General features: G+C 39.0%; 1 protein-coding gene across 5 annotated transcripts in view; it reads left to right on the top strand.

Moving 5' to 3' along the window:
• The window catches only part of USP3 (ubiquitin specific peptidase 3), a 49862-nt gene extending 24019 nt beyond the window's left edge, over window positions 1–25843 (top strand). For 4 of the 5 annotated variants that reach the window (XM_071754870.1, XM_071754866.1, XM_071754871.1 and 1 more), the window contains exons 2-15: window positions 360–420; window positions 2215–2346; window positions 8998–9081; window positions 10702–10783; window positions 13343–13425; window positions 14212–14325; window positions 14975–15088; window positions 19023–19169; window positions 21051–21157; window positions 21322–21402; window positions 22300–22418; window positions 22561–22674; window positions 22792–22859; window positions 23869–25843. In XM_071754870.1, coding sequence (XP_071610971.1) covers window positions 2264–2346; window positions 8998–9081; window positions 10702–10783; window positions 13343–13425; window positions 14212–14325; window positions 14975–15088; window positions 19023–19169; window positions 21051–21157; window positions 21322–21402; window positions 22300–22418; window positions 22561–22674; window positions 22792–22859; window positions 23869–24034 — 1362 coding nt within the window. In that variant the 5' untranslated portion in view covers window positions 360–420; window positions 2215–2263 and the 3' untranslated portion in view covers window positions 24035–25843. Of the gene's footprint in view, window positions 1–359; window positions 421–1024; window positions 1823–2214; window positions 2347–8997; window positions 9082–10701; window positions 10784–13342; window positions 13426–14211; window positions 14326–14974; window positions 15089–19022; window positions 19170–21050; window positions 21158–21321; window positions 21403–22299; window positions 22419–22560; window positions 22675–22791; window positions 22860–23868 lie in introns of those variants that run through there. The other variant, XM_071754872.1, reaches the window with a different exon arrangement.
• The last annotated feature ends 1189 nt before the right edge of the window (window positions 25844–27032 follow it).

Below are 27032 nucleotides of genomic sequence, written 5' to 3'. Positions count from 1 at the left end.
GGTTTGCTCCTTGTGCTTGTTATTTCTGCATTGTGTTTTAAAATTAAGTGGATCTTCTGTGGGTATAATACAAACAAACAAAAAAACGTGAAATTTTAAATGGGAAGTAACAGGTAAATAGCCTGTGACTAAAACCCATGCCAGAAGAAAACTAATATGCTTTGGTATCAGTAGTTCTTTATTTTGTTAGTTTAGTCTCTATTGCAAATTACTGAACATGACTGGGTATTTTATATAACTGCTGATAAGGGGGAATCAGCAGAGCTATTGCTTGCACTCAGGATGTGTTATGCAACTGTAATACCAGAGTCAATTGATTTAACACTTTTGTTGTTGGTTTTTTTTTTGAATCTTTGTAGTGTGTCGGTCAAATAAAAGCCCGTGGGTCTGTCTGACGTGCTCAAGTGTCCATTGTGGAAGGTGGGTACAAAGTGTTACTGTGCAAATATTTCAGTCAGATCTGTATCTTTGTCCTTTGCTCAGCCCTGGGGCAGCTAATTCATAATTTTCCTGAATGCCTTTTAAATCTCTGAAATAAATGTTTCACGACCTCATTTAATATTGTATGTTTATACTGAACAACACCTCTTTCTGGAAAAACATCCTTAAACTCGGTGACTTTGTATTTTACAAAAAGACAAAGTTACAAAGGATTCAAAAAACACTAGCTTTTGTTTCTTTGATCTGGATAGCAGTAAGTGCTACAATTTAATAATGTCTCTTACTCAAAAGTTTTCAGCACAACCACCTTTTTTCTCTTTTTATTTATTAATTTATAAATTTATACTTGGTGAGACCTAAAGAATGGGGGAGCTATTTCATTTTATGTCATGATGTGAAAGAAACAGTTTGGAATGTTTTACTTGTTACTAATAAAAAAAATAAATTGCTGTCCACATACAACTTCCGTATGTGCAGTTAGTAACCACTGAGTAAACATACTTTTATGTTTTTTTATGGAATTTGCTTTGACTTTTCAAAGTGCTCCCATCCTTAGATAATTGAATGAGAAGCATGTAACATACCTTGTAATGGGAGTGGTTTTGGTCATAAAGCACACCACGTATTTTTCTGTTCAGATTATGATTGAAATTAAAGGAAGGGAAATAGAGCTTTTTCCACTTGAAGTCCATCCTCTGGATGAGAATCACTGGCAACATTACTGACCATGCTAAATCAGCAGAGCATTTCTAATGGGAGCTTAGCTTTACAAACCTGTCATTGGCACTGCTGGACAGAAACCCAGCTCCTGCAAGCAGAGCCAGCTCCTTCGGGTTTTAACTTAATTGCCACAGGATTCTGCCAGCACAGCAGTGTCTGTAACCCTCTGCCTTCAGTGCCTTAACCAGCACAGCTGGGTGTGCAGAACTGTTTATACCTGCCTCTATGAAGAAGTGTAGAATACAAAGACCTTTATGTGGAATGTGAGCAGAGTTCCTATGGGGTAGCATTACAGAGTTCAACAAGCAGGAAATGGGGGAGGAGGGAATTCACCTGAGGTCTGGCCATGAATTTCTAATTGTTCGTGATTTTCAGCCAGTACTTGTGGCACTTGCATTTGTAATGACTTTTTTAAATTAAAGATGTCTTTATTTTCTGGATCTCAAATTTTGGGTGTGAGAATGGTCACGGTGTCAGCAAAAGAGGCATAGGATTTTAGATTTCTCTTTCAGTTATGTGACCTCAAGTCTTGGAGCCTCTCAAATTAATGAACTCTATAAAATGTAGAATGCTCTAATGTGAGATTGTGCTGCACAGTGGGAAAGCTGATAGTGGATGTGGTTACACGTAGGGTTCAGCATGTCAAGCAGTCACACACAAGGTGAGTGCTGGGGTGGGGAGGGGAAAGTAGAGCTGTAAAAAAGGTATATGGGAAAGCAGTAAGGAGAGCTAACTGCATTACAGGTATGGGGGAAAAGAGCTAATCATTCCCTCAGCTGTGAAGAAGGTGCATCAGTCTGTTCAGGGCCCATGCTGGGGCTTGGTGCAAGGCTACAAGTTTGTGGTGGTTGTGAAGAAGGTGAGGAAGTGAATTTGGACACCATGAGAGAGTAAAGGGTAAAATGTTAGAAAGATTAACCTACGATTTCACAGAAGTGAATTGCATATTTTAACACTTGTATTGGATGCTTATTAGGCTGCCTTTTTTCTTCTTTGCAATGAATGTTGTTTATGTAACTGGTTACAAGACTTTTTGGGTTTTATTTATTCTAGATATGTGAATGGCCATGCAAAAAAGCATTACGAAGATGCACAGATTCCTATGACCAATCACAAGAAAACAGAAAAACAAGAGAAAGTTCAGCATACTGTGTGTATGGATTGCAGTAGTTACAGTACATACTGGTAAGAGTTTAAACACTGTAATTTGACAATGTTTTACATAGTAGAACCATATTATACACATTTTCGATTTCCAGTCCTGGCTGTATGAAATAACTCTCAGCTTTTGCATGTGTATTGTAGCATTGGTTGTGGCTACTCTTGCATTTCAAATAATTTAGCAGAAAAGTTTTAAAATAAATGCTGTTTACGAGGTTTGGAGTTGCTTCTTTTGGCTTTGGTGCATGTCAAGAATGTAACCTTTTAATTGCAAAACCTGCTGGTTTTAGTTACTTCTTCCATCAACTTGGTTAGCCCTTCATGTATTCTTTACTTGTTAGAGTATCAGAAAGTAATGCTCTGTAATTCCTAAAAGATATGAACATGAGCTGTGTATGTGTGCTTTTTGTCTGCTTTTTTCCCTCACATTAAATTTTCTTCTTTACTCTGAAAGAAAGGCCTCTCTGGAGATTTGGTGCAATATGTATAAATTTGGGGAAGTAATGGATTGTGTTGAGAAGCAGTATCAACTTCCTGGAAAGATTAAATAGCAGGATCTCAGAAATTATTTTGGGGATCTGTTACAAGATCATAGTCTTGTAAAATTACTGAGTTTATAGCTCCATTGATGGGTATTTTGTTCAAGTAACAGGTTAAACAATTACCTTTTGTGAATTGCATCAGGGAAAAATGTGGCTGCTGATGTTTGGGTATCCAGTTTTATGAGGAACACTTTTGTAACAAATATTTTTATTCCCTGCAAGTAAAATCACAGTGAAGTGGTCACATCTGAAGAATTTTGTTTGGAGCAACTCAAAAATTGTTCAGATGGTCCATGCAGCAATGACAGCATGGATGTTAAGCATAGAAGAAAGGCTTGAGTAGCTTTGTGATGTAAGGGGGTCTTGCTTCTATTTACATTTTATTTAAATTACCAGACTTTTTGTAAAAGCATATTTTTTTTTCTGCGTGATACGTACGTATAGGTTATTGGCATTGGAACAGCAGTGGAAAGCTAATTCCACTTTTCTGATTAAAGCTGTTAACTAAGTTCTGTGTTCTGGCTTTTTGTTTTGTTTGAAGTATGACCTTTCTTCTAGTCACTGTGAAGGTAATAATGTGTGGAGGAATTTCAGTAGGGTGTTTGAAGTCTTGATTATATCTCCACGTCCTATGACAAATAGCATGCACAACTAGCTGAAGCTTGATGAGTTACACAAGCAAGTCAGAGCACCCTGCTGACCTTATCCCAAACCCAGTGTGGGCATTGCACAACGACCACAGACAAATTGAGGACTGTGGGGTCTGTTACTGGAACAAACAGGCTTGTGAGGAGCAGACAGACACTGAGGAAGCTCACTGGTGTTTCACAGCATATTTGTGGCAGGGCAGATGAGGAGCAGTTAATCATGTGATGTCTTTTCTGCTGTAATCGAAGTAGAAGGCTGCTGAGTCATCTGTGGATGAACTGGAAGTAATTGCAGAGAGTTTTGCCTTGGGGAGTTCATGTTGCATATAATTCACTCACATTTTAACTCTCCTGTGCTAATGAGAAGCTGAACAAGTTTCAAACACAGTGTATCCTCACTTTCATTAAGGATATTTCATTTTTTTCGTACCTGATTATCGGAATAAGTTATCTGGATTTGTCATTGCACCCATTTTTTTTTGGTGGAAATGAGCTTAGGTGTGTAAAGATGAAGCAGAAAGCATTCAGACCACCTTCTGCCCCTGCCTTTCAGCTGGTACTGTAAGGGCTGCTGTCAGATAGTACTTGCCAATTAAAGCAAACAGATAATTCAGGTCATAGCTGCTACTGTGGAGACTGAAATTTGAAATGTATTTGTTAGTTTCTTCACTGAAGACGTGAATCTAGCAGACAGTGCTGTGTGTATGCAATGAAGTTTCATTTAAGGGAAATTTTAGTTACTTTGTGCTAACAATGTGGGTAACCTTAATAATTTGAAAGACAAGAAAATACCATACTATAACTTAATTTAATTTTACTTCTACTGTAACAATAATGGAGATATTTGGATGTAGTGCTAGCTTGTATTTTCATTTTCAGTTTTGTATGCTGCAGACTTGAATATAATTCTCTTTTTCTGTTTTTATCCTATGAATCCAAATTTGCTGTGTTCCTTAGCTTGCGTGATAGGAGCAGTGAAGAGGCCTGTGTGGATTCTTTCCTAAGCAGAAGGCATTTGGCCATGTCAAAAACTTTCATGCTGTCATGAGAGGGCAGTCCAGGGTTTGCCTTAGCTATTTTTGTCAGTTCAAGGGGAAGAAATACTATGTGACTGTTGAAGCTGCCATGGTTTATTGAATTTTGTTTAGTTCATATGCAGTCTTGCTGTAAACCATAACCAGATCAAGCAGTCTGCTGTAATTACATTTCAGTGTGGAACTCTGTGTATTTTTTCTTTCAACATAGCTTTGAAAGGAAAATGTTTCAGTTCTAGTAGAACAGTGGTTAATTTTTTTTTTACTGATCTGAGATAAGGTTTTTACTGTATTTGTGAATTTGTAATGTTTGAAAAATACGGGCATGATTGAAGTATCTTTAAATCTTGGGCAGCTAGGATTTTGTTTTCCAGAGAGTTTTGATCTTCTATTTACCTATTCAGTTCTCATGAAGAAAAGCTGAGAGAATGTTCATCTTTTATTTATAATGAGACTACAGCTCTCTTCTTGTTTCTTTGGTCACTCTTGAGGCAGTAGATGCGAAACTAAATCTTGCAACTGAATTATGCCTAAAATCCTAAGCACTGAGGGAAACAGACTACCACTTTTTGGAGCTAAGCAGCAGGTCAGTTCTGAAGCACAAAGAGTTTACAAGCAGTACAGATCTTTCTTCTCTTCCATCTTTCACCTGTCTTGTAAGTGATTGGTTTTCTGTGCAGGGGGAATAAAATGGTAAGTGTAAGAAGGCTGCTTTCAGAAACATGTTTTGTGAAAGAAAACTCATGTAAATTTGTTTGCTCTGTGCTAGTCCACAAGCAGTTGCTTAGCACAGAAGAAGAAAGGCAGCCCTGTTTATGCATTTCCATAATATGTTTCCCATGTTAATTTAATCCCATACACAACTTGCAGGTCAGGTTTCTGACCCATTAGCCTCCTTATTATCTCTTAAAGAGATATGGTTGTGCAAATGTTCAGCCCACGCGGGCTGATATAGAAATAAGTGCCCTTAAAGACTTAAAAAAAAAATCCTTTTCTAGTCTTTTTGTGATTGTGTTTCTATTTAAAAAGCAGTCTTACTGTGCTAGCACGTGGGCATCGGAAAATGAGATTGCCTTGGACCATTTTTTTGCATTCTGTACTCGGTGGAAATTAAGGTAAAAAAGCCTTTTAGCATAACAGTAAAACTTGAGTTGTTACTCATATAAGATCTTAATACAACTAAGGAAGCTTGTATTTTCTTAGTTTTTCTTGTCCTGTAATTCTTCAAATCCAGTGAAGGCTTTTAAACATAGGCTGAAGTTCTGTAATCTACTGAAGGGCTCTAAGTGTGCCCCAGAGCAGTGCCTGCAGTCAGTAGCTTGCTGCCATTTTAGCAGCAATGGAGGCCAGAAAAGCCCAGGCCTTGGTGGTAGCAGAATTGCTAAAAATGGAAAGTGTATATAGAGAAAAGTGTTGTGCAAATCTGTATTAGGGACCCCCCCTGAAGTATAGGATTTGTTCTGTAAAATTCTGTTAAAAGCATATTGTACGATTGCTGTGTGTTAGAAGGTGTATTAATTTCTGAGGAGTTAAACGCTTGTTTCATCTATCAGCTTCACATACAGGAAGTAATCTCTCAGCAGTTTACCTTTAAGGTGTGTGGGTTTAGCAAATTTTAAAAAATAGTCTGTTAGTAATGCTGTTATTCTAGCAGTAATGCTGAATCCTGGCAAGGGCGGTAGTTTAAAAACCTGTCCATTAAAAGAGAAATAGAGGAAGCTCTTCCTGGATTTCAGTAAATCTTGAAATTACTTTTCCACTGTTGCGGGAACCCTGACATTTAGTGACATATTTGCTTTTATTCCTCTCTCCATCATGAGGAAAGTGCTAACTTGCAGTTTTATGTAAGGATGTAACAGGTACGTGAGATCAGACTTGAGAACGTCTACGTCTACGTGAGAACAAGGTTAAGGTGATCTTTAGGGCATAGGAAGAACTATTAAATCACTTTTCAGGAATAAGTTGGCTTACAGGCTTTCAGTGAGCTTGCATCTGCTTTCATTCTCTGTGTATAATGTTAGTAGCTGCACAACTAGGATAGCAGTGTAACCCTCCTGGTGTACCTGGGGGTGTGGACATGTTTGGTGTTAAGGAGGAGTTGGACTCTGCTGTATCTGCCTGCACCGTATTTCTGTCTTGCCAAAGCTTGCCTGGGTAGTTTTCTCTGGTGGTTCTCTGTGAGGTGTGGTGTCCTGTGGGAGTGGTAAACACAGGAACACTTCATTAGGTAATTGTAGGTGACCAATAAAGCTGAACAAAAGACTACTGAAAAAGTCTTCTTACAGACTTCTTCCCCCCTCCACCCAACAATGTCTGTTGAAAGAAAGAAATAAGAAATTTTTATTTTAAGAAATAAAAATGAGAATTACATTAATGGCAATAGCCATCTTACAATTTACAGATCTTGCTTAAGTATCTGCTGTGTTCAGTGGTTGGAAATCTTGAGAATCTGTTTCTCTTCTCAGAGGTAAAAATCAACAGAGATCCTGGACAGGCTTGGCTTGCAGACTCATTTCAGTGGCGAGGGCCTTTACTTTCTCAACTCTGTGGTCTCTGCAGGAACTCAGTGTTTGAATTAACACTGACAATACTGCTGCCTTTGTGCTGCACCACAGAGCTGTGCAGCAAAGTATATTCCAGTTGTGCCTGAAGTTGGTAGAAGCACACATCTGCTCCAACAGAGGAGTAACCTAAGACTATGAGGGTGTATTTTGCATTTGAGTCAGTCAAAAGGGAAAGTAGAGAAATAGCTGTTGTTCTGATATTACACATAGTCAGAGTGAGGTAGGTTTTTTTCACATCAAGTGTGCAGTTGTCTGCCAGAACTGAAGCTGCAATTTATGCTTTGCAGTACTGAGAAACTGCTCAGAGCTGAGTAACCTTTGTGAGATGTGGAGGATGGAAAGCTGTGACAAGTCTCTGCTCCCTTTTTGTCACAGTGCTCTCAGAAGAGCTGGTACAAGTGGTGTCATGTCTTTTTTTACCTTCCTGTTTCTCATGCCAGGATACAGGTTATCTGGTTCTTGAGCTAGCTCTTGGCTAACCCCACAGGAGTACTGAGAAGTGTCACCTACAGCTCCTGGTGCTCAGCAGCAAGGCTGCCACTCTGCTGACTGCCTCCTTCTGCAAGAACTCAAGGAAGCTGCACAGAATTTTTGGTTTACCAACAGGTAGACCAAGGTGTAGTTTCAGCAGAGCTGAGCTTCCTTGCTGATTGTTTGTTTCTTGGTTTTAAGGGATTTTTGTCCTTCTCACCCTTCTTTCTACTGCTATACCCCTGTGTACAGACAGTCTTCCCTTGGCAAAGGGAAGAGTATGGATGAGAGTGCTCTGTATCACTTGAGTCTCTCTGTTCCCCTTTTTTGTGAGGGCAAGAAATGCAAGGGATTTGAAGTGCAGCAAAGCAGCAGAAATAATGCTGTCTTGGAACAGTGTTCTCCTTGTGACAATTTTTGTTCCTACCTGCTCATTTACTAAAATCTGTGTGTACTGGGGATTTACTCAGGAAAATAGTGAAATACAGTGTGAGTTGGGTTTTTTAGCATTTCCTAAAAGAACATGCTCTACTCCTTTAAAAATGGTCTGTGCCCTTTGCATTAGTGAACTTCATGGGACATTACAAGTCTACAGTTTGAATATTAAATTATAAGAACAACTTGACTTCTTTGGCAATGAGAGACCTTTGTAGAACATGATAAGATTGTAGACTTTTGTAACCCCTGCTTCTGCTGAGAGACCATTTTGATTTGGCTTCACTTTACTTCTGCTTTGTGTCAGTGGGGAGATCAGTTTCTTTCTCTTTTTCAACACAGTAATGTACTTTTGCATACTTACCCTGAAAGAGTTTCTGTAGATATATAAGCTATATGAGAAGTTGAGTAGTATTTGTGGTTAAAGCACAAAATGTGAGTTGCCACAGACTTTGTTGTGACTTCAGAAAATCAATGTGATCTCTTGACTTCATCTTCCGTTTTTGGTTTTTTTTTTCTGTACCAGAAATTTTCACATAATGTGTGTATCTATTCTGCATCTCAGGTTTTTATACAATGTTAAATTTATGCTACGCAGTAACAAAACGCCCTGTTCTGTTTACCTGCTGCCCGTATTCTTTTCTGATAAATCTTCTATGGATTGTCTACTAATGTTACTTTTGGCCACACCTTAAGTTTTAATTTTTGCTGAACTGGAAATCCTGCATTGGGAGACCAGTGCAGCATCTGATTGCTAATAAAGGACTGTGTATGAACTACAAACATGTAATAACATTGTGCCTGTACCTTCTCCTGCTATAGGGTAGTTTTCAGAGGGAACCAGGCTCGGGGGTGTGCTCCTTTGTTCCCCATGTAATCTTCCACTGAATCTTTTCATTGCTGTCCCACAGAGGCCTGCATGACTGTTGTGGAGTACTGCATTGAAATTCTTTGCTTGTTTTGATAAATGTTTTTCTTGCAGTTATCGCTGTGATGATTTTGTAGTCAATGATACCAAGCTGGGCCTGGTACAGAAGGTCAGAGAGCACCTACAGAACTTGGAAAAGTAAGTGGTTTGTTTACATTCAGACTGCTTGGGTAAACTTGTAGTATTGCATAATTGAAGTTGTATTTCTCTTTTATGTGCACATACATACTTAAGATATATATTTTGGTCCTTTTGTGTGTGATACTGTGCAAGCTTGAATATCCTTTTCATCACTGAGAAGCAGAGGTGCAGAACAGGTGCATTTGCCTGATGTTGTTTGTTTTGTTTCTTATACAGTGCATCTTGTAGAAGCAGTGTATGGTGATAGGGGAATTTAGATATCAATTAACTCTCCTGCTACCTAGCCAATAATTTCTTCTTTCATCTAAGTGGGAGAGAATTTGCAGAACAGAATAATACTGTTGTCAAAAGCAAAGAAGTTTCTTGAGCAGAACAGCTGAAGCAGAACTGCAGGGGAAAGTAGTCGTAACAATTACAGAGTTTGTTTTTTTATAAAATAAGATTAGGAAGGCTTATGAATTTGGAACTGTACAGAAGAGACATGTTTTTCATCTGCCTTTGTCTCTGTTCCACCGAACATCTTTGTGATGCAGATGCTGTGGCCAGATAGCAAATAGTCTTTTCACAGATTGCTTGGAAATCTTATATAATACTAAGAAGTATGTCTGCATGCAGAGCTAGCAAATATATTTGAATGTTCTGGAGTTCCAATAGAACTCCTGCTAAGAAATTGCTGGGATTTTGTGAAGTCTCAGGATCCTCCTATAGTTAGGTGTTACTTTCTCTGTTAGTAATATTAACATTTTCATTATTTAACATCTGGTTTTGGTGGGCCTCTCAGATATGTAATGAGATGTCAGGATGTTGAAACATAACGAGAAGTGCACATTAGTATTTCAGAAATGTCCTGGAGATGTAGATTGCTGGGAGGTGAATGATAACATGGAAGCTTCCATTGTATGTAATGACTGTTTATGAAGTCATTACATACATTTTTTTAATTTTCAAATTAAAAACAAAAATGAAAAAACCACCAACCCTGAAATTCAAAACAAGTTATGATTTTGCTATTAGATTAGAAAGAAATCACAAGCTGGTAGAACTGAGGGGCCAGTAGTTTCCAGTGGTGTGGAAAAGAATAACTAGTTCTTGTAACTTTGCATTAGTACTACACAAATGTTGTGACCTCATGTGTTTTTTTAAATAAGAGAAGTCACCTATGGTATGTAAACATTAGCACTCAAGATATTTTTTATTTTCAGTAGCCTTATTTTGTCCTGACTTTTTAAGTTGTCTTAGATGGTAGAGATGATTCTTCTAACAGGAGTAGTCTATGGCAAAGTCTGTATTAAAATTCCTTTGATTAAGGAAAAAGATCACCATTTTAGATGAAAAGTAACATGCTAATAAGGCCACTCTTCAGAGCACACACTTAACTTAATGCAATAAACTCGGGTCTTAGTGCTGAAAACAGGGTTTGGGTCTTTACTGTGGGGCAGATGCAGTCTGTTTTAAGACATAGAAGGCTTAGGTTGCAATCAGGAAGCTCTTTGCTGTCTTAATGGCAACTGGTAGCTGCTGTAATGGCTGTGTTAAACATGATGATGACTGTGTTGTCCATTTCACACAATACCTTGTTTTTTAAGTAAGTATCCTCTCCTAATGTTTTTTCAACAGTTCAGCCTTTACATCAGACAGACATAGGAAAAGAAAACTATTGGAAAACTCATCTCTGAACAGCAAGTTATTGAAAGTAAATGTAAGTATGAAGTTCAAGGGGTTTTACTAAAGCTGTTGAGGCTTATAGTTGAAATACTTATAATCAGTGACCCAAAATCTGCTTGGTGCACTTTGGTTTTCTCATGTTGACCACACACCTAGAGGAGCCCCTTCTCTCAAATGAATGTGTGGTAATCACTGCATTTCTGTTGATCGAGGCTTTGAGCTTCCCTGTGCTTCAGGAGGGCTTTCATGTCAAGGTGGAGCTTCAGGGCAGTTTGAGCTCCGTGGCATCAGTGAAACTAGAAGGAACTCTTGGGATTAAAATGGATTTACTTGCAGTACTTTCCTGAGCAGGCAAAGCTTTGTTTGGTATTTATGTGTTTTTTTTTTTCCTAACAGTGCAAGAAGAGACAGAAAAGGAAATGTGCACTTTTTTTTTTCTAGGGGACTAAGAGTAATTGTTAGGGAAAAGTAAAAAAAAAAAAAAAAAGTAAGATATTTTAAAAGCAGCTTAGTAAAACTTGCTTTCAAAAGGAACTGTGGGCTACTGTGAAAGCTTTTCTTTCTCTCATCTTCCTGCAGTTTTAATTAGGCACCTGCAGAAGGTGAGGTGCAGCTAGGTGAGGATGATCCAGCCCTTGCTGAAGGATTTGGATTGCCCCAATCCAAATGTCTTTGTTGTACAGTTTGAGTTGAGGGATTTTCTAATCATAATTTCTCCCAGATTCTAGGCAGGAAGATGCTGACTCAGCTGTATCCATGTGCTCCATTTTTACCAGGAGTGGTAGAGCAGAGCTGTTCTTCCTCAACCTTCAGGGCTGCAGGACAGCGTTGTAGTCAGAGGGAGCTGAAGTAATAGCTGTCTTCAGCTATGAGGAACAATTACCTAACTGCTTAGAGTAGTTCTTGGGAGGAGTACCAATGGAAATAGGAGGGTGGGGTGTAGCAGGGCAGTCAGTTCCTGCTTTGCAAAGTCTGTAGGGGTTTAGTTACTTGAAAAATGCATTACCTACAGTCAATTTAGGGTCCTCTGAATGTGCTGCTTATGCTTCCTGTACTGCCCCAGTCTTGGGTTGACTGACTTAGGTTGGCTGGTTGGAGAAGAAGTGGGTTTTTTTGCTATGGCAACAACACACAGCATTGTTGTCTGGAATACTCAAAGCCATTAAAAGCCATAAAGAAAATTCTAGGCAACATTTAGATACAGAGAAGACAGAATCAGAAAGCATGAGCTTAATGCTGCCCTTATTCTCCTTAGTCTGTGCTGGCTTCTCAGTTTTATTGATACCTGAATATTGCCCATAGCAACAAATGATCTGTTTTACTGTTGGCACATTGGATCCTTATCTAGAAAAGTCTGGGCAGTGCTGTTTGCATTAATACCCTGCTGTCTCACCCTGGGCAAGAGTGAGAAAATAGTATGCTAAGGATGCTGTGGTGTTTGTAGTTAAAAGTGTTGTTCCTTCATTGGTAATCAGGTGTCTCATGAAACAATTCTTACTGAATTGCTAAATGGCTAATGTAAATAATACTGTTGTGGTGTTTTTTTAACAACAGATACACAAATATGCTGCTATTCTAAGTTCTTCGATAGATATGACCTTTGTGGTAGTTTTGGGGACTCAGAAAAGCCTTATTGGAACACTTTGAATATGTGTTTGCTAGCTCAGATTTGCATGTAGACTTTGGTGACATGTAATACATTAATTTTGAGATACTACCACTAAAGGTTAGTCTAGCTTTTAAATTGTTAGGACAATGAAGAATGAATGCTCAAAAATGAAGAATGCTCAAAAATTGGATGAACTCTCAGTGTGATATTTGGTAGACAATGGAATGTGTCCAAATGTTGCAGATGCTAAAAATCATAAGTACAACATTGTCCACATTTGTCTTCACTCTCCTCCCAGTCTACCCTGAAGTTTATTTTGCAAAAAGCAAGCTTGTCTGTGGGTACCATTGCTTTAACCTGTTGAAACTCCTGGGCTTTAAATGGTGTAATGCTTCTCTTCTGTCAACACATTGCTTTTTCTTTGTATGGTCCAACTGCACTATTTTTTTCCCTAATAAATGCTGGTGGCTGTCTTGCAAAGACTCTTCTGGCCACCACTAAACCCCACCAAGACAGCAGGGCAGTGCTGGTGACTTAAAAACAACCTGCAGACTGCCACGCTGTGCATATAAGACATGGGAGTAGATAGATAAGGACAGGTATTATTTTTAAAAGGCACTTCAGGGAAATTGCTGTTTAGTTCTGACTGAATATTATTGGGGTGTGAGTACTGGATGCATATACACAAAACAACTTTTCAACAAAAGGCTGTGATTAACTCTGTATTCTCCTAATCTAGACTTAGATGCACAGGAAGAGAGGTGGTATAGTTTTCTGTTGTTAGGAATAATCAGAAAACAGATTTCTTGTCACCGTGGAGCTTCAAGGCAGTTGGAGCTGGTCGGGTGATTGGTTTGTCTTTGAAATGGCACTTTCAGACAGTGTGGTTTATTATTGTTTAAATCTATGCTGTAACAGCTTTGTGGGGAGAAAGTGAGGGAGCTGTGGTAAGTCTGTCTTTAACCTAACTTCTCTGCCTTCTAGGGAAGCACCACTGCCCTCTGTGCCACGGGCCTTCGGAACCTGGGGAACACGTGTTTCATGAATGCAATCCTGCAGTCACTCAGGTACCTCCCAAGCTTTCCCCACACCTCAGTGAGTGTGCCTTGTGCTGTAGCATTGGGCAAGGCAATACAGCAAGTTACTGCTGTGTGGAAGCACCTTGCTTTACAGGGAAGGGGGGAGTGCATAAAGTTGTGTGTAGCAGTGTGAGGAACTTGCTGTGATGCAGCATTGCAGAGCAACCTGCAGTATCCTCAGCAGAAAAGCAGACTGCCCTTTTGCTGAACCATGTTGATGTTCATGGTTGCTGTGGAAGCAGAAACAGCGCTTTGAGGGATGGGGGTTCTTATGTAAGCAAGCAGAACAGTTTCTGCAGTGCTGAGATGTTAGACCTTGTTTCATTACTCTGGAACTGTCCTTTTGCACTTCTGAATTTCCTGCTTCACTGGGAGACTACGGTGCTGGGCTGCTGCTGGCCTGATCATTACTGGGACTGTGGTAGCAGAAGTTAGGATTGATAGGTGGTAGTGGTAGCCATGGAGTTTACCTCCTCAGCAGGTGCAGTCTGGTTTGGTAGGGAATCTCTCCTGATACCTTCCTCCGTCATGGTATCTCTTAGTCAAAGCAGAGCCAAAATATAATTATTTCAGGTACTTGGGATGATGATGATGTGTGGTCTGCTCAGTTATTTACAGAAGATGAATATTTGCTCCATTATTTCTTGCATCTTGAACTGTTTGTGACTGCACAAAGTTGCATTTTTGCAGTTTAAAGAACACGCTCCAGAATACATATTAATCTCTTTGTTCTTTGCCCCTTAAAGATTTCATTCATTTTTCCTTTTTACCTAGTAACATCCAACAGTTTTGCTGTTACTTCAAAGAGCTTCCTGCTGTGGAGCTGAGGAATGGGAAGACAGCAGGAAGGAGAACTTACCATACCAGGAGCCAGGGGGACAACAACGTGTAAGCTGCGTGTTCCTTGTTAGTGCTGCACTTTATGGAAAACAGCAAATGCCTGCGTAGCAGAGCCACTCTGCACTGTGATTCATGGGGTGCAGTTGCAGAAAAATAGCTATAAAAAAAAGAAACTTGTGTCACTTGCAGTTTGTTTATGTAGGTCTGGTGCTGCAGGGGGAAGCAGTCAGCTACATCAGAAAGCACTGGAGTGTAACTGCATTTAAAGTAAGATTAAGAAGTACTTAGGTGTATGTACTCCAGGCATTTTGTTATTAATTACAGCTAAAATGCAATCATGGGGATGTGTCTGCAAATGAACATCAAAAGAAAAACAGAATAAGTGATTCACATTCTGTAGCTTGTTTGAGCAAGTGTTAAAGGGATGATGTTAGCAGAGTCTACAGTAAAATGGCAAAAGGTGGAGAGATTTCCAGGCGAAATGTCTGAAACTTTTCTAACCTGTGTCTCTCTCTCCAGTGTTATGGGTAGGATTTTGGACATAAAGTCTTTGCAGTATTGGAAAGGAAATTTAGCCAGTCATTACAATCTTTACTAGAGAAATGTCTCATATTTTTGTACCATTAAGCTAGTAAACCTGTAAGAGATACAACATCTTTACAAGGATTGAAATCATCAACTTTTATTTTCTTTCCAGTTCATTGGTGGAAGAATTCAGGAAGACACTCTGTGCTTTATGGCAAGGAAGCCAAACTGCATTTAGTCCTGAGTCTTTATTTTATGTTGTTTGGAAAATCATGCCAAATTTTAGGTAAGTTTTGTAGAATAAGAGCAGTATTCTTGATTGCAACCTTAAGGATATTGCTGGTGTCCTACTCTAAAACCTGCTGAATCTGTGGGATGCACTCTCTGCAGCTTTCCCATATGCCTGCAGATACACTTTGAAAAGGGTCTTCATTCAATCAACAGTTTTGTGTTAATTTGTAGAGCTTTTTTTCCCCCCCACCCTTCTGTCACATGCTACATGTAGCAGTGTTGGAGAGGACAGACATCTCAAACACTAAGATAGTAGTAGTTGCAACTTTGAGCCAGTGCTCCAAAGGGCAGAAGAATCAGTATAATGACTGGTAGGTAAGTGCCAAGTGTGTTGTTGAGAGAACTCAAGCTTGGCTGCAATATCAAAGTGATGTAGTCAGATTGAAAAAGGTACAGCACCTGCAGGCCTAAACCAAACATACTGGGTGAAACTTCCTTGATTCTCTCAAAAGACTGAGAACAACAGCTGGACATGAAAGGCTGTTGAGCCTTTCTCTAAGGCTGTGAGAAAAATCTGTGTGTAATAGGCATTTTGTGCCCATGCTGACAGAAAAGATGATAAAAAGAAAGGGAAAAAGAAAGTTACCCAAGTAAATCAAAGTATCGTTCCTCTCCAAGGTCTCCCTGTCCTGGCCCTTGAACCTCTTTCAAAGGAGCACTGAAACCTGTTAGGATATATTGTGCTGAAGGTAAGTTGCTCCATGTTCTCAGGTAGTAAAGATGTTCTGTTACCTGTTCCATCTCCAGCAGTGCTGAAAAGATGCTGTGAACACACCTGCTCAATGAGTGGCCCAAATAACACAAATTATTTCTTCTGTTCTTTACACTGCCAAATATGTTTCAGTTGGCTTATGAGAATCAAGGAAGTTTAATACCAGTAGTTGCAAGCAGCGACCAAAATATCACAGGCAAATTAATATCATCCATAATGTCCTTGACCGGTTTCCCTACTTACAGTCTTCACTGTAATTCTTGTTAGACTAAGTGAGAAACCAGTTCATTAAAGTTCCTCAAGCAAATTTTCAGCACTGTGGGTTCTAGCACAGCTTTTAAAAGAAAAAGTGCTGTGTGTTGGGGTTCTCTCGCTCCCCTTTTCATTCCCAGCTAGCTGGGAACATGTCCAAGAATAATTAATGGGAGAAGTCATTAAATCACACGAAGAACAGTCAGCTTCTCAGTAGATCCCCAGTGCCACAGTGTCCAGGGAAAAAACTGGATTTTTTTCCATGCTTAATTGAAGCTTGTAAAACATAATGGTAATGCAATTGTAGTTCTGCCTTTTTTTTGTCTTCTGAGACTGGGAGGAGAAGGTAGCTGGACATGTATGTTTTAGAAAGCTGGAGCTAGGAGCATGTTAGCAGCAAACCAGACACTTGGGCTTGTGCTCGTGAAGCCTGAAATGATGGGACCAAGGAAGGAAACATGGTTGGAAACCTGGTTTAATTGTTTCAGCCCAGAGAGATTTCATTTGTTAAAAGCACATTGTGCCTGCCTCCAAGGATTGCAAGTGCTGTTCTTCTTGCAGAAGGTTATATAAAAAACTGCTGCAGATGCACTCCATGTCCCTCTGTTTCATCCTGCATACATGGAGTAAGAGTATAATTCAGGGTTACTGTAAGCACAACTGGAGTCACTCTGAGCTCTAATGCTCCTTGACTGCTGGACAAAGTCTGCTGCTGTCATTCTGCTGCATGCCAAGAGAGTTCTGTAGCTCCATGCTGAGATGCAAGATGTGTATTTTGCTGATTTACTGTTGTATAAATAGTGTGCTCTATTTTCCTAGTAATTATGCCTGTTTATATCCTATCTTGTTGCTGGTAGGAAAAAGAATGTCAAAGTTGGGCTGGAATTGAATTGCTTCATTTGGATGGAGATGAGTTTTATAACACAAGGACTGTCAGAGAAAGTATACTTTTTGCTAATGGGCTTTTAGACTGTAGTTTCTTTTAACCAGTACATCATCCATATCATCATGTACTTTTAAACAAACCTAAGGAATCTTTTGTCTATAATTAACATATTTGTATGTGAGGATAAACACATGCACCAGGCACACAACCAACAATGGAGAATTATTCATAAATCCGTTTTATGAATGGCACCAGGGGTGCCATAGGTTTCAGAGCTATTTTATGAGGCATTTAATGTTGAAAAGCTGTCTGAAGCAAAGGCTTTCTGTAAATTTTCTCTTCAGCTGTTTATTATTGTTGCCTTTAAGTTTATACAATTGAAGATACCCATATTGACTAAACTAAGCAAATCCTGTGTTATATCAGCAACTTCAAAATTATCATACAGTGTGCATAGCTAATATGCAGCTTTGAAGCTGGGTTCTGTTTTACTGCCTTTTTAAATAGTAATATACAATTATTTGGCAACTTTGGGAGACATCCTAGTTTGGGCTGTACAGGACTCTGGCTTGCTGCAGCACAGCACTGTTTCTGTGTGCCAGTTTTTGTGCTGCAAAAGGTAGGTAGTGTTGCTGATGATTTTCAGGGTGCTGTAAAATCTACATACAAACTGTGATTTGTTTTAAAACTGCTAGTCTGGGAAAAAACAGTACTGTAACTCTTTAAGATGAAAAGGCTTTGTTTCATTTTTATTTTGTTACCTCGTAGCAATACATAGGACATACTTTGTTCTTCACTAAGCACTTCAGCCTCATTGAATGTTTCTGTTGTATGGAGGCTGTTCACATTTCTGATTCCAGGTGTTGTGCCTTGAGTCTTGGGGACATTTCACCCCCCCCCAAGCAGTAGCATGTTGCTCTTCCTTAGGCATTCCTATGTGGCAGTTACTGCCAACACTTACCTTGAATAATGAGGATGAAAAGGGGCAGGTGAGGCATGACCAAGCTGCTTGAAAGAATGAACAAGAGGGAGAGGGCAAGCCAACTCTGCTTTGTACTTTGTTTTTGAAACTAGGCCTGCAGAGACTGGAGCATGGTTATGTAAGTGTTGCACCAAGCTTTCACTATTTCACTGTATGCTTTCCATCTGGGCATACATCTTTTGTAAAATGAATAGCAGATGGGTGTTAAATTTGATGTATGAGATAGCTAAAATAGCTGTCAAGGCCTAGTTTACTCTGATGGCATCTCTGTTCCTTCCTAATTGTCTCAGGATTCATATTGTTGCTGAAAGATGCATGTGGAAAACAAAGCCAAAGCTTAAATTCCTGGGTTTAGTGGTAAGGGGAACAAACAGGCAAGAAAACAAACTGGAACTGCCAGAATGAGTGGGATCAGTGGCTGAATGAAAACCAGAAATAAGAACTGAATCTCACATGAACAAAAAATGTTGTGGTGTCTCTCTTTTGAATCTTCCTAGGTTTGAGATGTTAATGACCCTAGTATAATGACCATAATTTATAGTAGTTTCAAGTAGGGATGAATAGCGCACCACTGCCTGAATCTAATTTGTAACAATTCTGCAGAGGAACTTATCAAATATAAATAATAACAAAGAAAAAGGAGGAATGCTTTGCACTAGTGAGGGGAAGTCACTGCTACCGTTGTTTACTTCTAATTAAAGTGCATACAAATCCTAGGATGTTACTTGCACAGGCTGATCTTGGTGAGGTCAGTTAATGTTCACCAAAAAGGTGAGCAGATGTTAAGTCTCTGCTGCTCCCTGTTGTTTTCTAAAAGGTCCCTTCCCTAAAATAGATATTCTTAAATGTTGCCCCATCCTCAAAAAGAGAAGTGCAGAGAGAGCTGCAAAGGACCAAAATCACTTAGTTTGTTTAGACAGCTGTATGAAGTTTTGGCACAGACTTTTTTGGCACAAAATATGTGTCAGTCAAGTCTGCTCAGGATTATTTAACAAACAAAGGTTCTTTCATGTCACCCTGGTGCTCTCTATGTATGTGCATTACAGCAACCTATATTTTGTGATTTTTTTGTTGCTATTGTTTCCTTTTCTCTTAAGGGGATACCAGCAACAGGATGCCCATGAGTTCATGCGTTACCTTTTGGACCATCTACACCTGGAACTCCAGGGTGGCTTCAATGGTGTTTCACGTTCAGTAATTTTGCAAGAAAATTCTAGTCTGTCTGCAAGCAACAAATGTTGCATGTAAGTAGTGGTTTTTCATTTCCTCAAAACCTTAATGCATTCGTATGGGTCTTGGTCTGGGTGGATCTGAAATTTCAAAATTATGGTTCCTTGTTTTAAGTTCTCCTTAGTGCCTCTGTAATAATAAGAATTACAAACCTGCAGGGTATAAAGGATTAGCATCCTATAGCATGTGCTTCATTTCAAAAGGATCAGCATATAGGCTAAGTTGTAAACACATTTTACTTCATTAGTCTTTCAAAAATAAAAAGAATTATAGGAGCAAAAATCTATTCTTCACCTATATGGAATTCCTTGTTCAGGCAATCTCATTGTCTGAGGGTGACAGGTGGCATGAATGATACAGGAGAAGAAAAGATGGCCAAGTATTTTTTGGTTTAAATTGTCAGGAGATGGCCTGGATTGGGAAGTGAACAGTTATGGTTTGAAGTCCATATAAGTTGACACATTTAAAACTGTTGTTTTGGGGTTTTTTCCTGGTAATTTTGCTTTTCATGTCACTCTGTGTCTTGAAACAGAGGTAATCCCTGTGTTTCACTCTTACTTCTGTATTTCTAAAGTACCAGTGTTTCTGAATTCTGCTCTCTCAGATCTGTTTCTCTCAGATTTAAACTATCACAGAGAGAAAACACTTCAAGTTTGCTTCAGCAAGGAATATTAAGCCACTTCAGCTTGCACATTTGGGCCCTAAGTCCTTGGATTCCCTATGTAAATAGCTGTGTGATTTTTACCTTCCTGTAACCTTCAGGACATACTAAGCAGGTCTGAGAGATGCAGGATTTTAGAGATGCTTCATTAGGGAAAGTGTGGAGTTCAGACTGTGCTCTTTAGCACATTTATATTGCTTTGCTGATGCTTAAACAACCCACAAAAGAACGCTAAAATAGTCTCAGAATTGAAGTGTATTTGAAAACTAAACAAATTTTATGTTATCTACATTTTTAATACTATGATTTAAATGATTTTAAACTTCATTCATGTATCTCCTGTATGGCTGCTTAACTGGCTGGTGAGCTGGAGTGAGCTGCCTTCTGTCAGGGTAAATTAAGGTCTAACATACTTAAATGCCTACAGTAAAGTAATAAATACACTGTGAATGCTCTCGTGAGCACTGGTTTATTCAGGTAGCCACTTCCTTCTTCTTACCTGTAAAGATGTAGGTGGAGTGCAACTAAGGAACACAGGGTTCTGCAGGCTTGTAGTGCCAGAGCTGCAAGCACAAAATAGCAAGTTTAGAAGCTGCAAAATAGTATCACTTAACAATGTTTTGGGGCTTTTTTATTGGACTATGCAAAGTAAATCCTTACATAATCTGCTGAAAAGATGAAGAAAGTAATGGAAGCATGGAGATCCACGATGATGATGCATGTGGGGATGCATGTGCACTCTTTGGGAGTGAAGTGCAGAAATATGAAATAATTTCTTTTTGAAAGAAGCTTTAAGAAATGAAAAATTCTTGTAATAAATGGTACAGAATTAGAAAAAATATTCTTGACCTACCTAAAAAAGAGCATTTGTTTCAGAAACAGCCTTAATTACAGGCTTAAGATAGTGTACCCCTCTGAGCATCAGCTCTCTGTAGAAATGCAATGAACCAGAATGCTGTCAACACTGAAATTTTTAATACCTGCTTACAGTACATATGTGGTTCACACTTTTTTCAGGTACAAGATCAAGCAAAAGTATTGCAGCAGCTGAACACTCAGACTGTACAGTTCTGGGGTGAATGGAATGCATGCTGGATGAACACAGTCACTGTTACATGTGAACAAAACACTTTGCCTAGTGGCAGTGCCTTGTAAGCTGTAAACATGTAGCAGGTATTGAAAAATAAGCTCAGACATTCTGATTGACTGCACCTCTCTGATATGGTTTGTCTAGAAATGGAGCATCTACTGTTGTGACAGCAATATTTGGAGGCATTCTTCAAAATGAAGTCAACTGCCTAATATGTGGGACTGAATCTAGAAAGTTTGACCCATTCCTAGGTAAGTGCCTCTCGCTGTCAAAATATTGAGTGACTTAAAGCAGTAAAATCAATCTGAAGCTTGATATATTTAGATGACACATGACTGAACTAGAGCTGTAGTCTGAAAACATTACTCATTGTTTTTAATTCAGCCCTTAAATTTCATTTGTCTCTTTTTTCTAGACCTTTCGCTAGATATTCCAAGTCAGTTCAGAAATAAACGTTCCAAAAATCAAGAAAATGGACCAATGTGCACACTACGAGGTAAGAGTGCTCAGATAATGAAATCATTACTAGGAGTATATACTCTCCAGGGTATTTCAGAGGATCTAGACCTAGACTTGGTGTCACATACCATCTGATTTTCTGACATCATGTGGCAGGAGAAGGTGCTAGAATATATCTCCATACCTTTTTACCCCAGTAGTATTGACGTACTACTACTTATGATAAATTGGGGCTGAGAAGTGCTTCAGGAGGTCAGCTAAATATCAAGGTTTTGCTTTGTGATCACAGTATTTCTAATGTATTCCAGCCTTTCCAGCAAGCACTCATCAGCATTTGCTCATGCTCTGTGCTTAGAACTAAATATGCGCATAGCTGGGGTGGCCCTTGGGTGTCTTTAAACAGAAATACAATCCTGCTAAGGTGGGTGTAGTGCTGTTACTGACCTTGTTTAAACAATGTTAATTTTTACAGATTTGTGAATGTACTTGCAGCAGATTGAGAAATACTTACCTAGAACCCCTTATTTTCTCTGTTTAATTTGTATCTGAAATGAAATCATGTTTAAAAGCTCAATATTATTTGCCAGACAGTCATTTAGTTTCTTTTGAGAAGAGTTGTGCTGACTGTTGGACAGCATCTTGTTTGAAAGATAGACATTTTGTGAATGCCTTTTTTCTCTTGAACTGCTTATACTTACATTCTCAGGAACATGGAATGCTGCATGCTACAACATGTTACTGTATTTAAAACACACTATTACACAGCTTTTTGCTGCACAAATCTGTGTAGTAGTTAGAATGGCTGTGGCAGATAGGCACACCTCTATAGTGCTGTGCTTGTTGAATTTTATGTTAAAAAAGCGCTTGATGTCATCTTGAATCATATTTCTTTGTGTGGGTGCTTTTGGTGTTTTTTTATTTTGTTCTTTTTTAGATTGTCTTCGCAGTTTTACAGACCTAGAAGAACTTGATGAGACAGAACTGTATATGTGTCACAAGTGCAAAAAGAAGCAGAAGTCCACCAAAAAATTCTGGATTCAGAAATTACCAAAGGTTTGTATAAACATGAAAAGTAACAGCATGAGAATATGTCAAACATGTCGACTCCACCACTAGCAGACCAACACCTGTAGCTATAGCAGTTGTCTAGTACTAAATTCACCCTGTTCCTCTAATCCATCCTTTAATCCTGTAGGTGCTATGCTTACACTTGAAAAGGTTTCACTGGACAGCATATCTGAGAAACAAGGTTGATACATACGTTGAGTTCCCCTTACGAGGCCTAGACATGAAATGCTACTTGTTGGAGGTATGAAGACTTCCATCAATACTTTTTGCAGAAATTTGTTCCATGATCTATGTCTTTGTTACATATTACAGTAGGTGCTACTGAAATCTCACAAGTTTTCTGTCTTTTTAACCACAGCCTGAGAACAGTGGCCCAGAAAGCTGCCTGTATGACCTTGCAGCTGTTGTTGTGCATCATGGTTCGGGGTGAGTACAAGGAGGAAGCCTGCTGCTTGGCAGGGACCTTCTCTCCGATGAAGCACATGCAGAATTAATTAAGGATTTTTTTCTGTTCCTAGTGGATGTCTGCATTTTGACTGGTAGAAATTAGCAGTAATTTATAAATTTATGTGGAACTAAGCTGAATTCATACATAAATTTACATACATCTATACAGTTATTCGTGTGATTGCCCACTGGCAATGTTGGAGGGGATGACTAGAAGTGTGAGGCAGAAAGAAATTTTCTAATTCTTCTAGGAATGGAAAGCATTAAACCATCAGAGTGAATCAAGGGGCCTTTCAGAAGGTAATGCTTCATTCTGAAATACTTAGTTCCTCTTAACAAAGCTGCTTGTGATTAGAGCAGTTAGATGGTTGGAAACATTGAGGGGGTGTTAGAACACGTAAATGAGCAAAGACAGGCTTATCCTGACATAACAGGTTAAGGAAAAGAGATTTTGGGTTTGTACTTCTGATATGTTAGATTCAAGTCTAAGATGGGGATCCACTTAAGATGAACTGGGAAAAGTTTCTTCTTGGTATTCTGGGATTAGTTTTGCTGTTACTGCTTTTGATTATATTTGGATTGCATGAGTCTGTAGATGTCAGTAGGGAAGATTTCTGAAAACAGACCACAGTGAAATTTTTTACAGCTTTTGCTTGTATCATAGCAGGTAATGGACTTAATTTTTAGGTAGGCAAACATGGAAGTTCAGTGTTTCAAGAATCCTTGCTTGCACAAAAACGATGGGTGGCTAATAAGACCATATAAAAACCCGCACCTTTCAGATCATCCAAATAAGTGATTATTTTACTTTACGTAGAACTTTGAGGCCCACAGATTACAAAGAGAAGCCACTGCTGTGGAGGGCTGTCAGTTCCTTTCTTCCCCTGGTTCTTGGCAGTCTTTTAGCCCCTACCAGAAAACCCTCTGGAGAACGAGGTGCTGTGTCTGCTCCTGACTCTGCTTTCTCTCTTGCCTCCCCTGCTGCCAGCGTGGGCTCTGGGCATTACACCGCGTACGCCGCTCACGAGGGCCGCTGGTTCCACTTCAACGACAGTACTGTAACCCTGACCGACGAGGAGACTGTGGTAAAGGCCAAGGCCTACATCCTCTTCTACGTGGAACGGCAAGCCAAATCCGGATCAGATAAACTTTAATACCTCCTTGTAATTCTCACTTATCAAGTCTGCCGGACAAAACATTTCCATTTTTCCATAAATACTTGATCCAAGACTATTAATTTCATTGTGCACTTTTCAATTTCCTCTTGTGGGTTTTAGTTTTGTTGTGTCGATGGTAGCATTTGACTTACTGAACTTGGACACAAACTAACTTTTTTTTTTAGTTATACCAGAAAACCTCAGCAGATTTTGATTTGCTGCTTTAGTTGTGATAACTCAATTTTTATATATATAGTTTCATGAAATACTTAGTTATTTGACTTTTTTTTATATTAATGTTTTCAGTTCTCACTTTCTAAAGGCACATTTACATCAGAGAAGCTTTCTGTCCTCTTACAAGCAAGATAAATGTGCTTCTGATTATGAAGAGCAATACAACTTCATGCTGTTCTCACAGCTTTTGTGTAGATATGATTTACTCTCTTTAAATCAAGGAATTGTTTTCCTATTTTCCCTTGTGCAAGAAACTGAACAGTGACCTCTGAACAATCACTCTTTGTCTGTAGAAGAGACGAGATGTGGCATCATTAAATAGACCTGGTAATTGCTGCTATATTGGTGTGTATTCAGGCTGCTGACTTTCAGGAAACATTGTAAATAAACAGTTGGTTCAATTGTATCTAAACTGCAGTTTAAGTCAAGTATTCCTCACATATACTCTGCTCTCTCCTTTTTAAATTTTAAAAAAGAAATTATCCTAAAATATATACGTCTAAATTGTGTTGAGATTTATGTTGTTTTAACTGAACCTGAATTGCCTTAGGCATCTCTTGGTTTAGACCATCACCCTGAAATTTGATGACTGACACCTAACAGCTCAAAAACTTTGAGACTCCCTGGCAGTGGGACCCCAACTCTCCTTCCCCCTGTCTGAGGAGATGAGGATCCAAGCCTGGTTGTTGGCTGGAGCAGGCCCAGGGAGCTGCAGTATTTAAAGATTGGCACAATCTGAAATCTGTATTTAGGGGCTCTAAGTGAACACTGGAGGGCTGATATGATTTCTGAAACTTAGCTATGGATAGCAGAAACACTTATGTAGAGAAACAACCAACCAAACAAACAAAAGTATTTTAGCTGTACTGCCCTTCTGGGGAGTGGAAGTCAGAGAATGGGGTTTTAAAAAGGTTGACAGGAAAACCAATTTTGCATAATCCAGGAGTAACAAAAAATCTGAAATTTGACAAAAGCTGCATTTCAATTCTTTTGCCCCCAGCCCAGCCTTCTTAGCTGGCATCCGTGTGCCCAGCAAGGAACTGGACACTCCTAAAATCTCAAAAGTATAGTAGTAAGAGTAGAATTTACTAAATATAGAGTCACACAATCAAACAGTGCCTCTTAGTCGTGATAACAGTAAAATATAGTAGTCTGAAAACACACAATAAATCAAATAAAATGAGATTACCCTGTTCTAAGTAATGCCTCTGAAAGCCATGGTAGTAGACAGTAAGAATTGCCCTACAGCTTGTACCATAGCTCACCCTGGTGCATATGGAGTGGGTTACCTTCTAGCTGTACACTGACAAGCAGGAAGAGAAATCACTATCAGGTATTTTTATGTCATTTTTCATAGCTCTTTCACAGCTTCTTAAACAGGGAAAGAAGGAAATTGGCTTAATATAGAACTGCAGAATGCCTTCAGCATTGCTAATGGTGTATGAATATGTAAACTGTACACTAGTTAAAACCTATTGTGATTATTATTTGATACATTAAGTGACCTATACAACAATGTCTTCTTTTACTTAAGTTGAACAATAAATAGAACTATTCATGCTTTAAATTGTAGATAGTTTGTCACCTACCATTTCTTTGTTTCTTGCAGCCAGAGCCTTTCTTCTAATGGATAGGCAGCTGTTACCATTTACACAGGCAGAAAAAGATATCTTAGACATCATTGGTGTGTGTGGCAAGTGAGGTCTCTTACCACATTATTACCCTGAAGGTAATACTGCCCACATTTAGTGGGGACTTAAATAGATGCCATCTGTAGCTGTGTTTTGTCTGATGCTACTTGTATTGGGTTGCTTTAGAACTTCAGTTTTGAGAATATGAAGTTTAAAATACACAACTAGCTATAAGCCAGAAGCAGTTTAACCCAGCAGTCAGGTGTATGCAGTGTTCTTGCAAACCAGTGATGTAAATGTGCCTTTTCGTATTTTTTGAAACAATTTTCTAATCTTCAACATTCACTTATTTTAAGCAGTTTCTGTTTTTCCTTTTTTTTTTTTTTTTTTTTTTTTTTTTTTTTTTTTTTTTTGGGGGGGGGGGCGGGGGGGGGGGAGAACGGGAAGGGAGAGGAGGAGGGGGCAGAGTTGTGTTCTCACTTCAGTGTTTCCTTTTAGTAACATTTGCTCTGTAACATTTTGGTCTTGGACAATGGTATCCAGCGTGGTCCATGTGAGACATGGCCATGGGAACACAATGCAATCAGGTCAGGCTTGTTCTTGCAGCAGGTGGTGATAAGGACACAGCCATATGCTCTACTGGAACAAGTACATTGTAAATCCTTTCCTAATTTAACTTTCTGCCACTGCAAACCCAGATGGACAGTATGAACAGTTTGTTGTGGCAACACAAGTATATCTCTTCCTGGTGGAGAACCTTGCTTATCCACTGTATTCTATTCAGTGTGGTGTCAAAAAAAAAGAGTTTACTGAGCACTGAACCAGTAACATATACTGCACCTGGCCTAGTATTACATTTTTAACCTTACTTGTATATCCTATATTTATCTACTAGCTGGGGGCGGGGGGATATGATATCTCATTTCATTTAAGCCAAATGTTTCTTTTCTACTTACTGCTGATCGTAGTGCACACTAACTGGCAAGAATTTTTTTTCTTGCATGTGACTGCTCTGCAAGCAACAACGGGTCTTTACAGTTCAGGCTTGCATATTTTTCACCAAAATTTGCCTGGTCAAAAGTTGTCCTTTTGTTAGTAATTGTTCAGCCACATATACAACTTGAGACAAG

The sequence above is a fragment of the Heliangelus exortis genome, chromosome 11, assembly GCF_036169615.1.
Source record: "Heliangelus exortis chromosome 11, bHelExo1.hap1, whole genome shotgun sequence".
Lineage (NCBI taxonomy): Eukaryota > Metazoa > Chordata > Aves > Apodiformes > Trochilidae > Heliangelus > Heliangelus exortis.
This window is presented reverse-complemented; position numbering and strand designations above follow the sequence as displayed.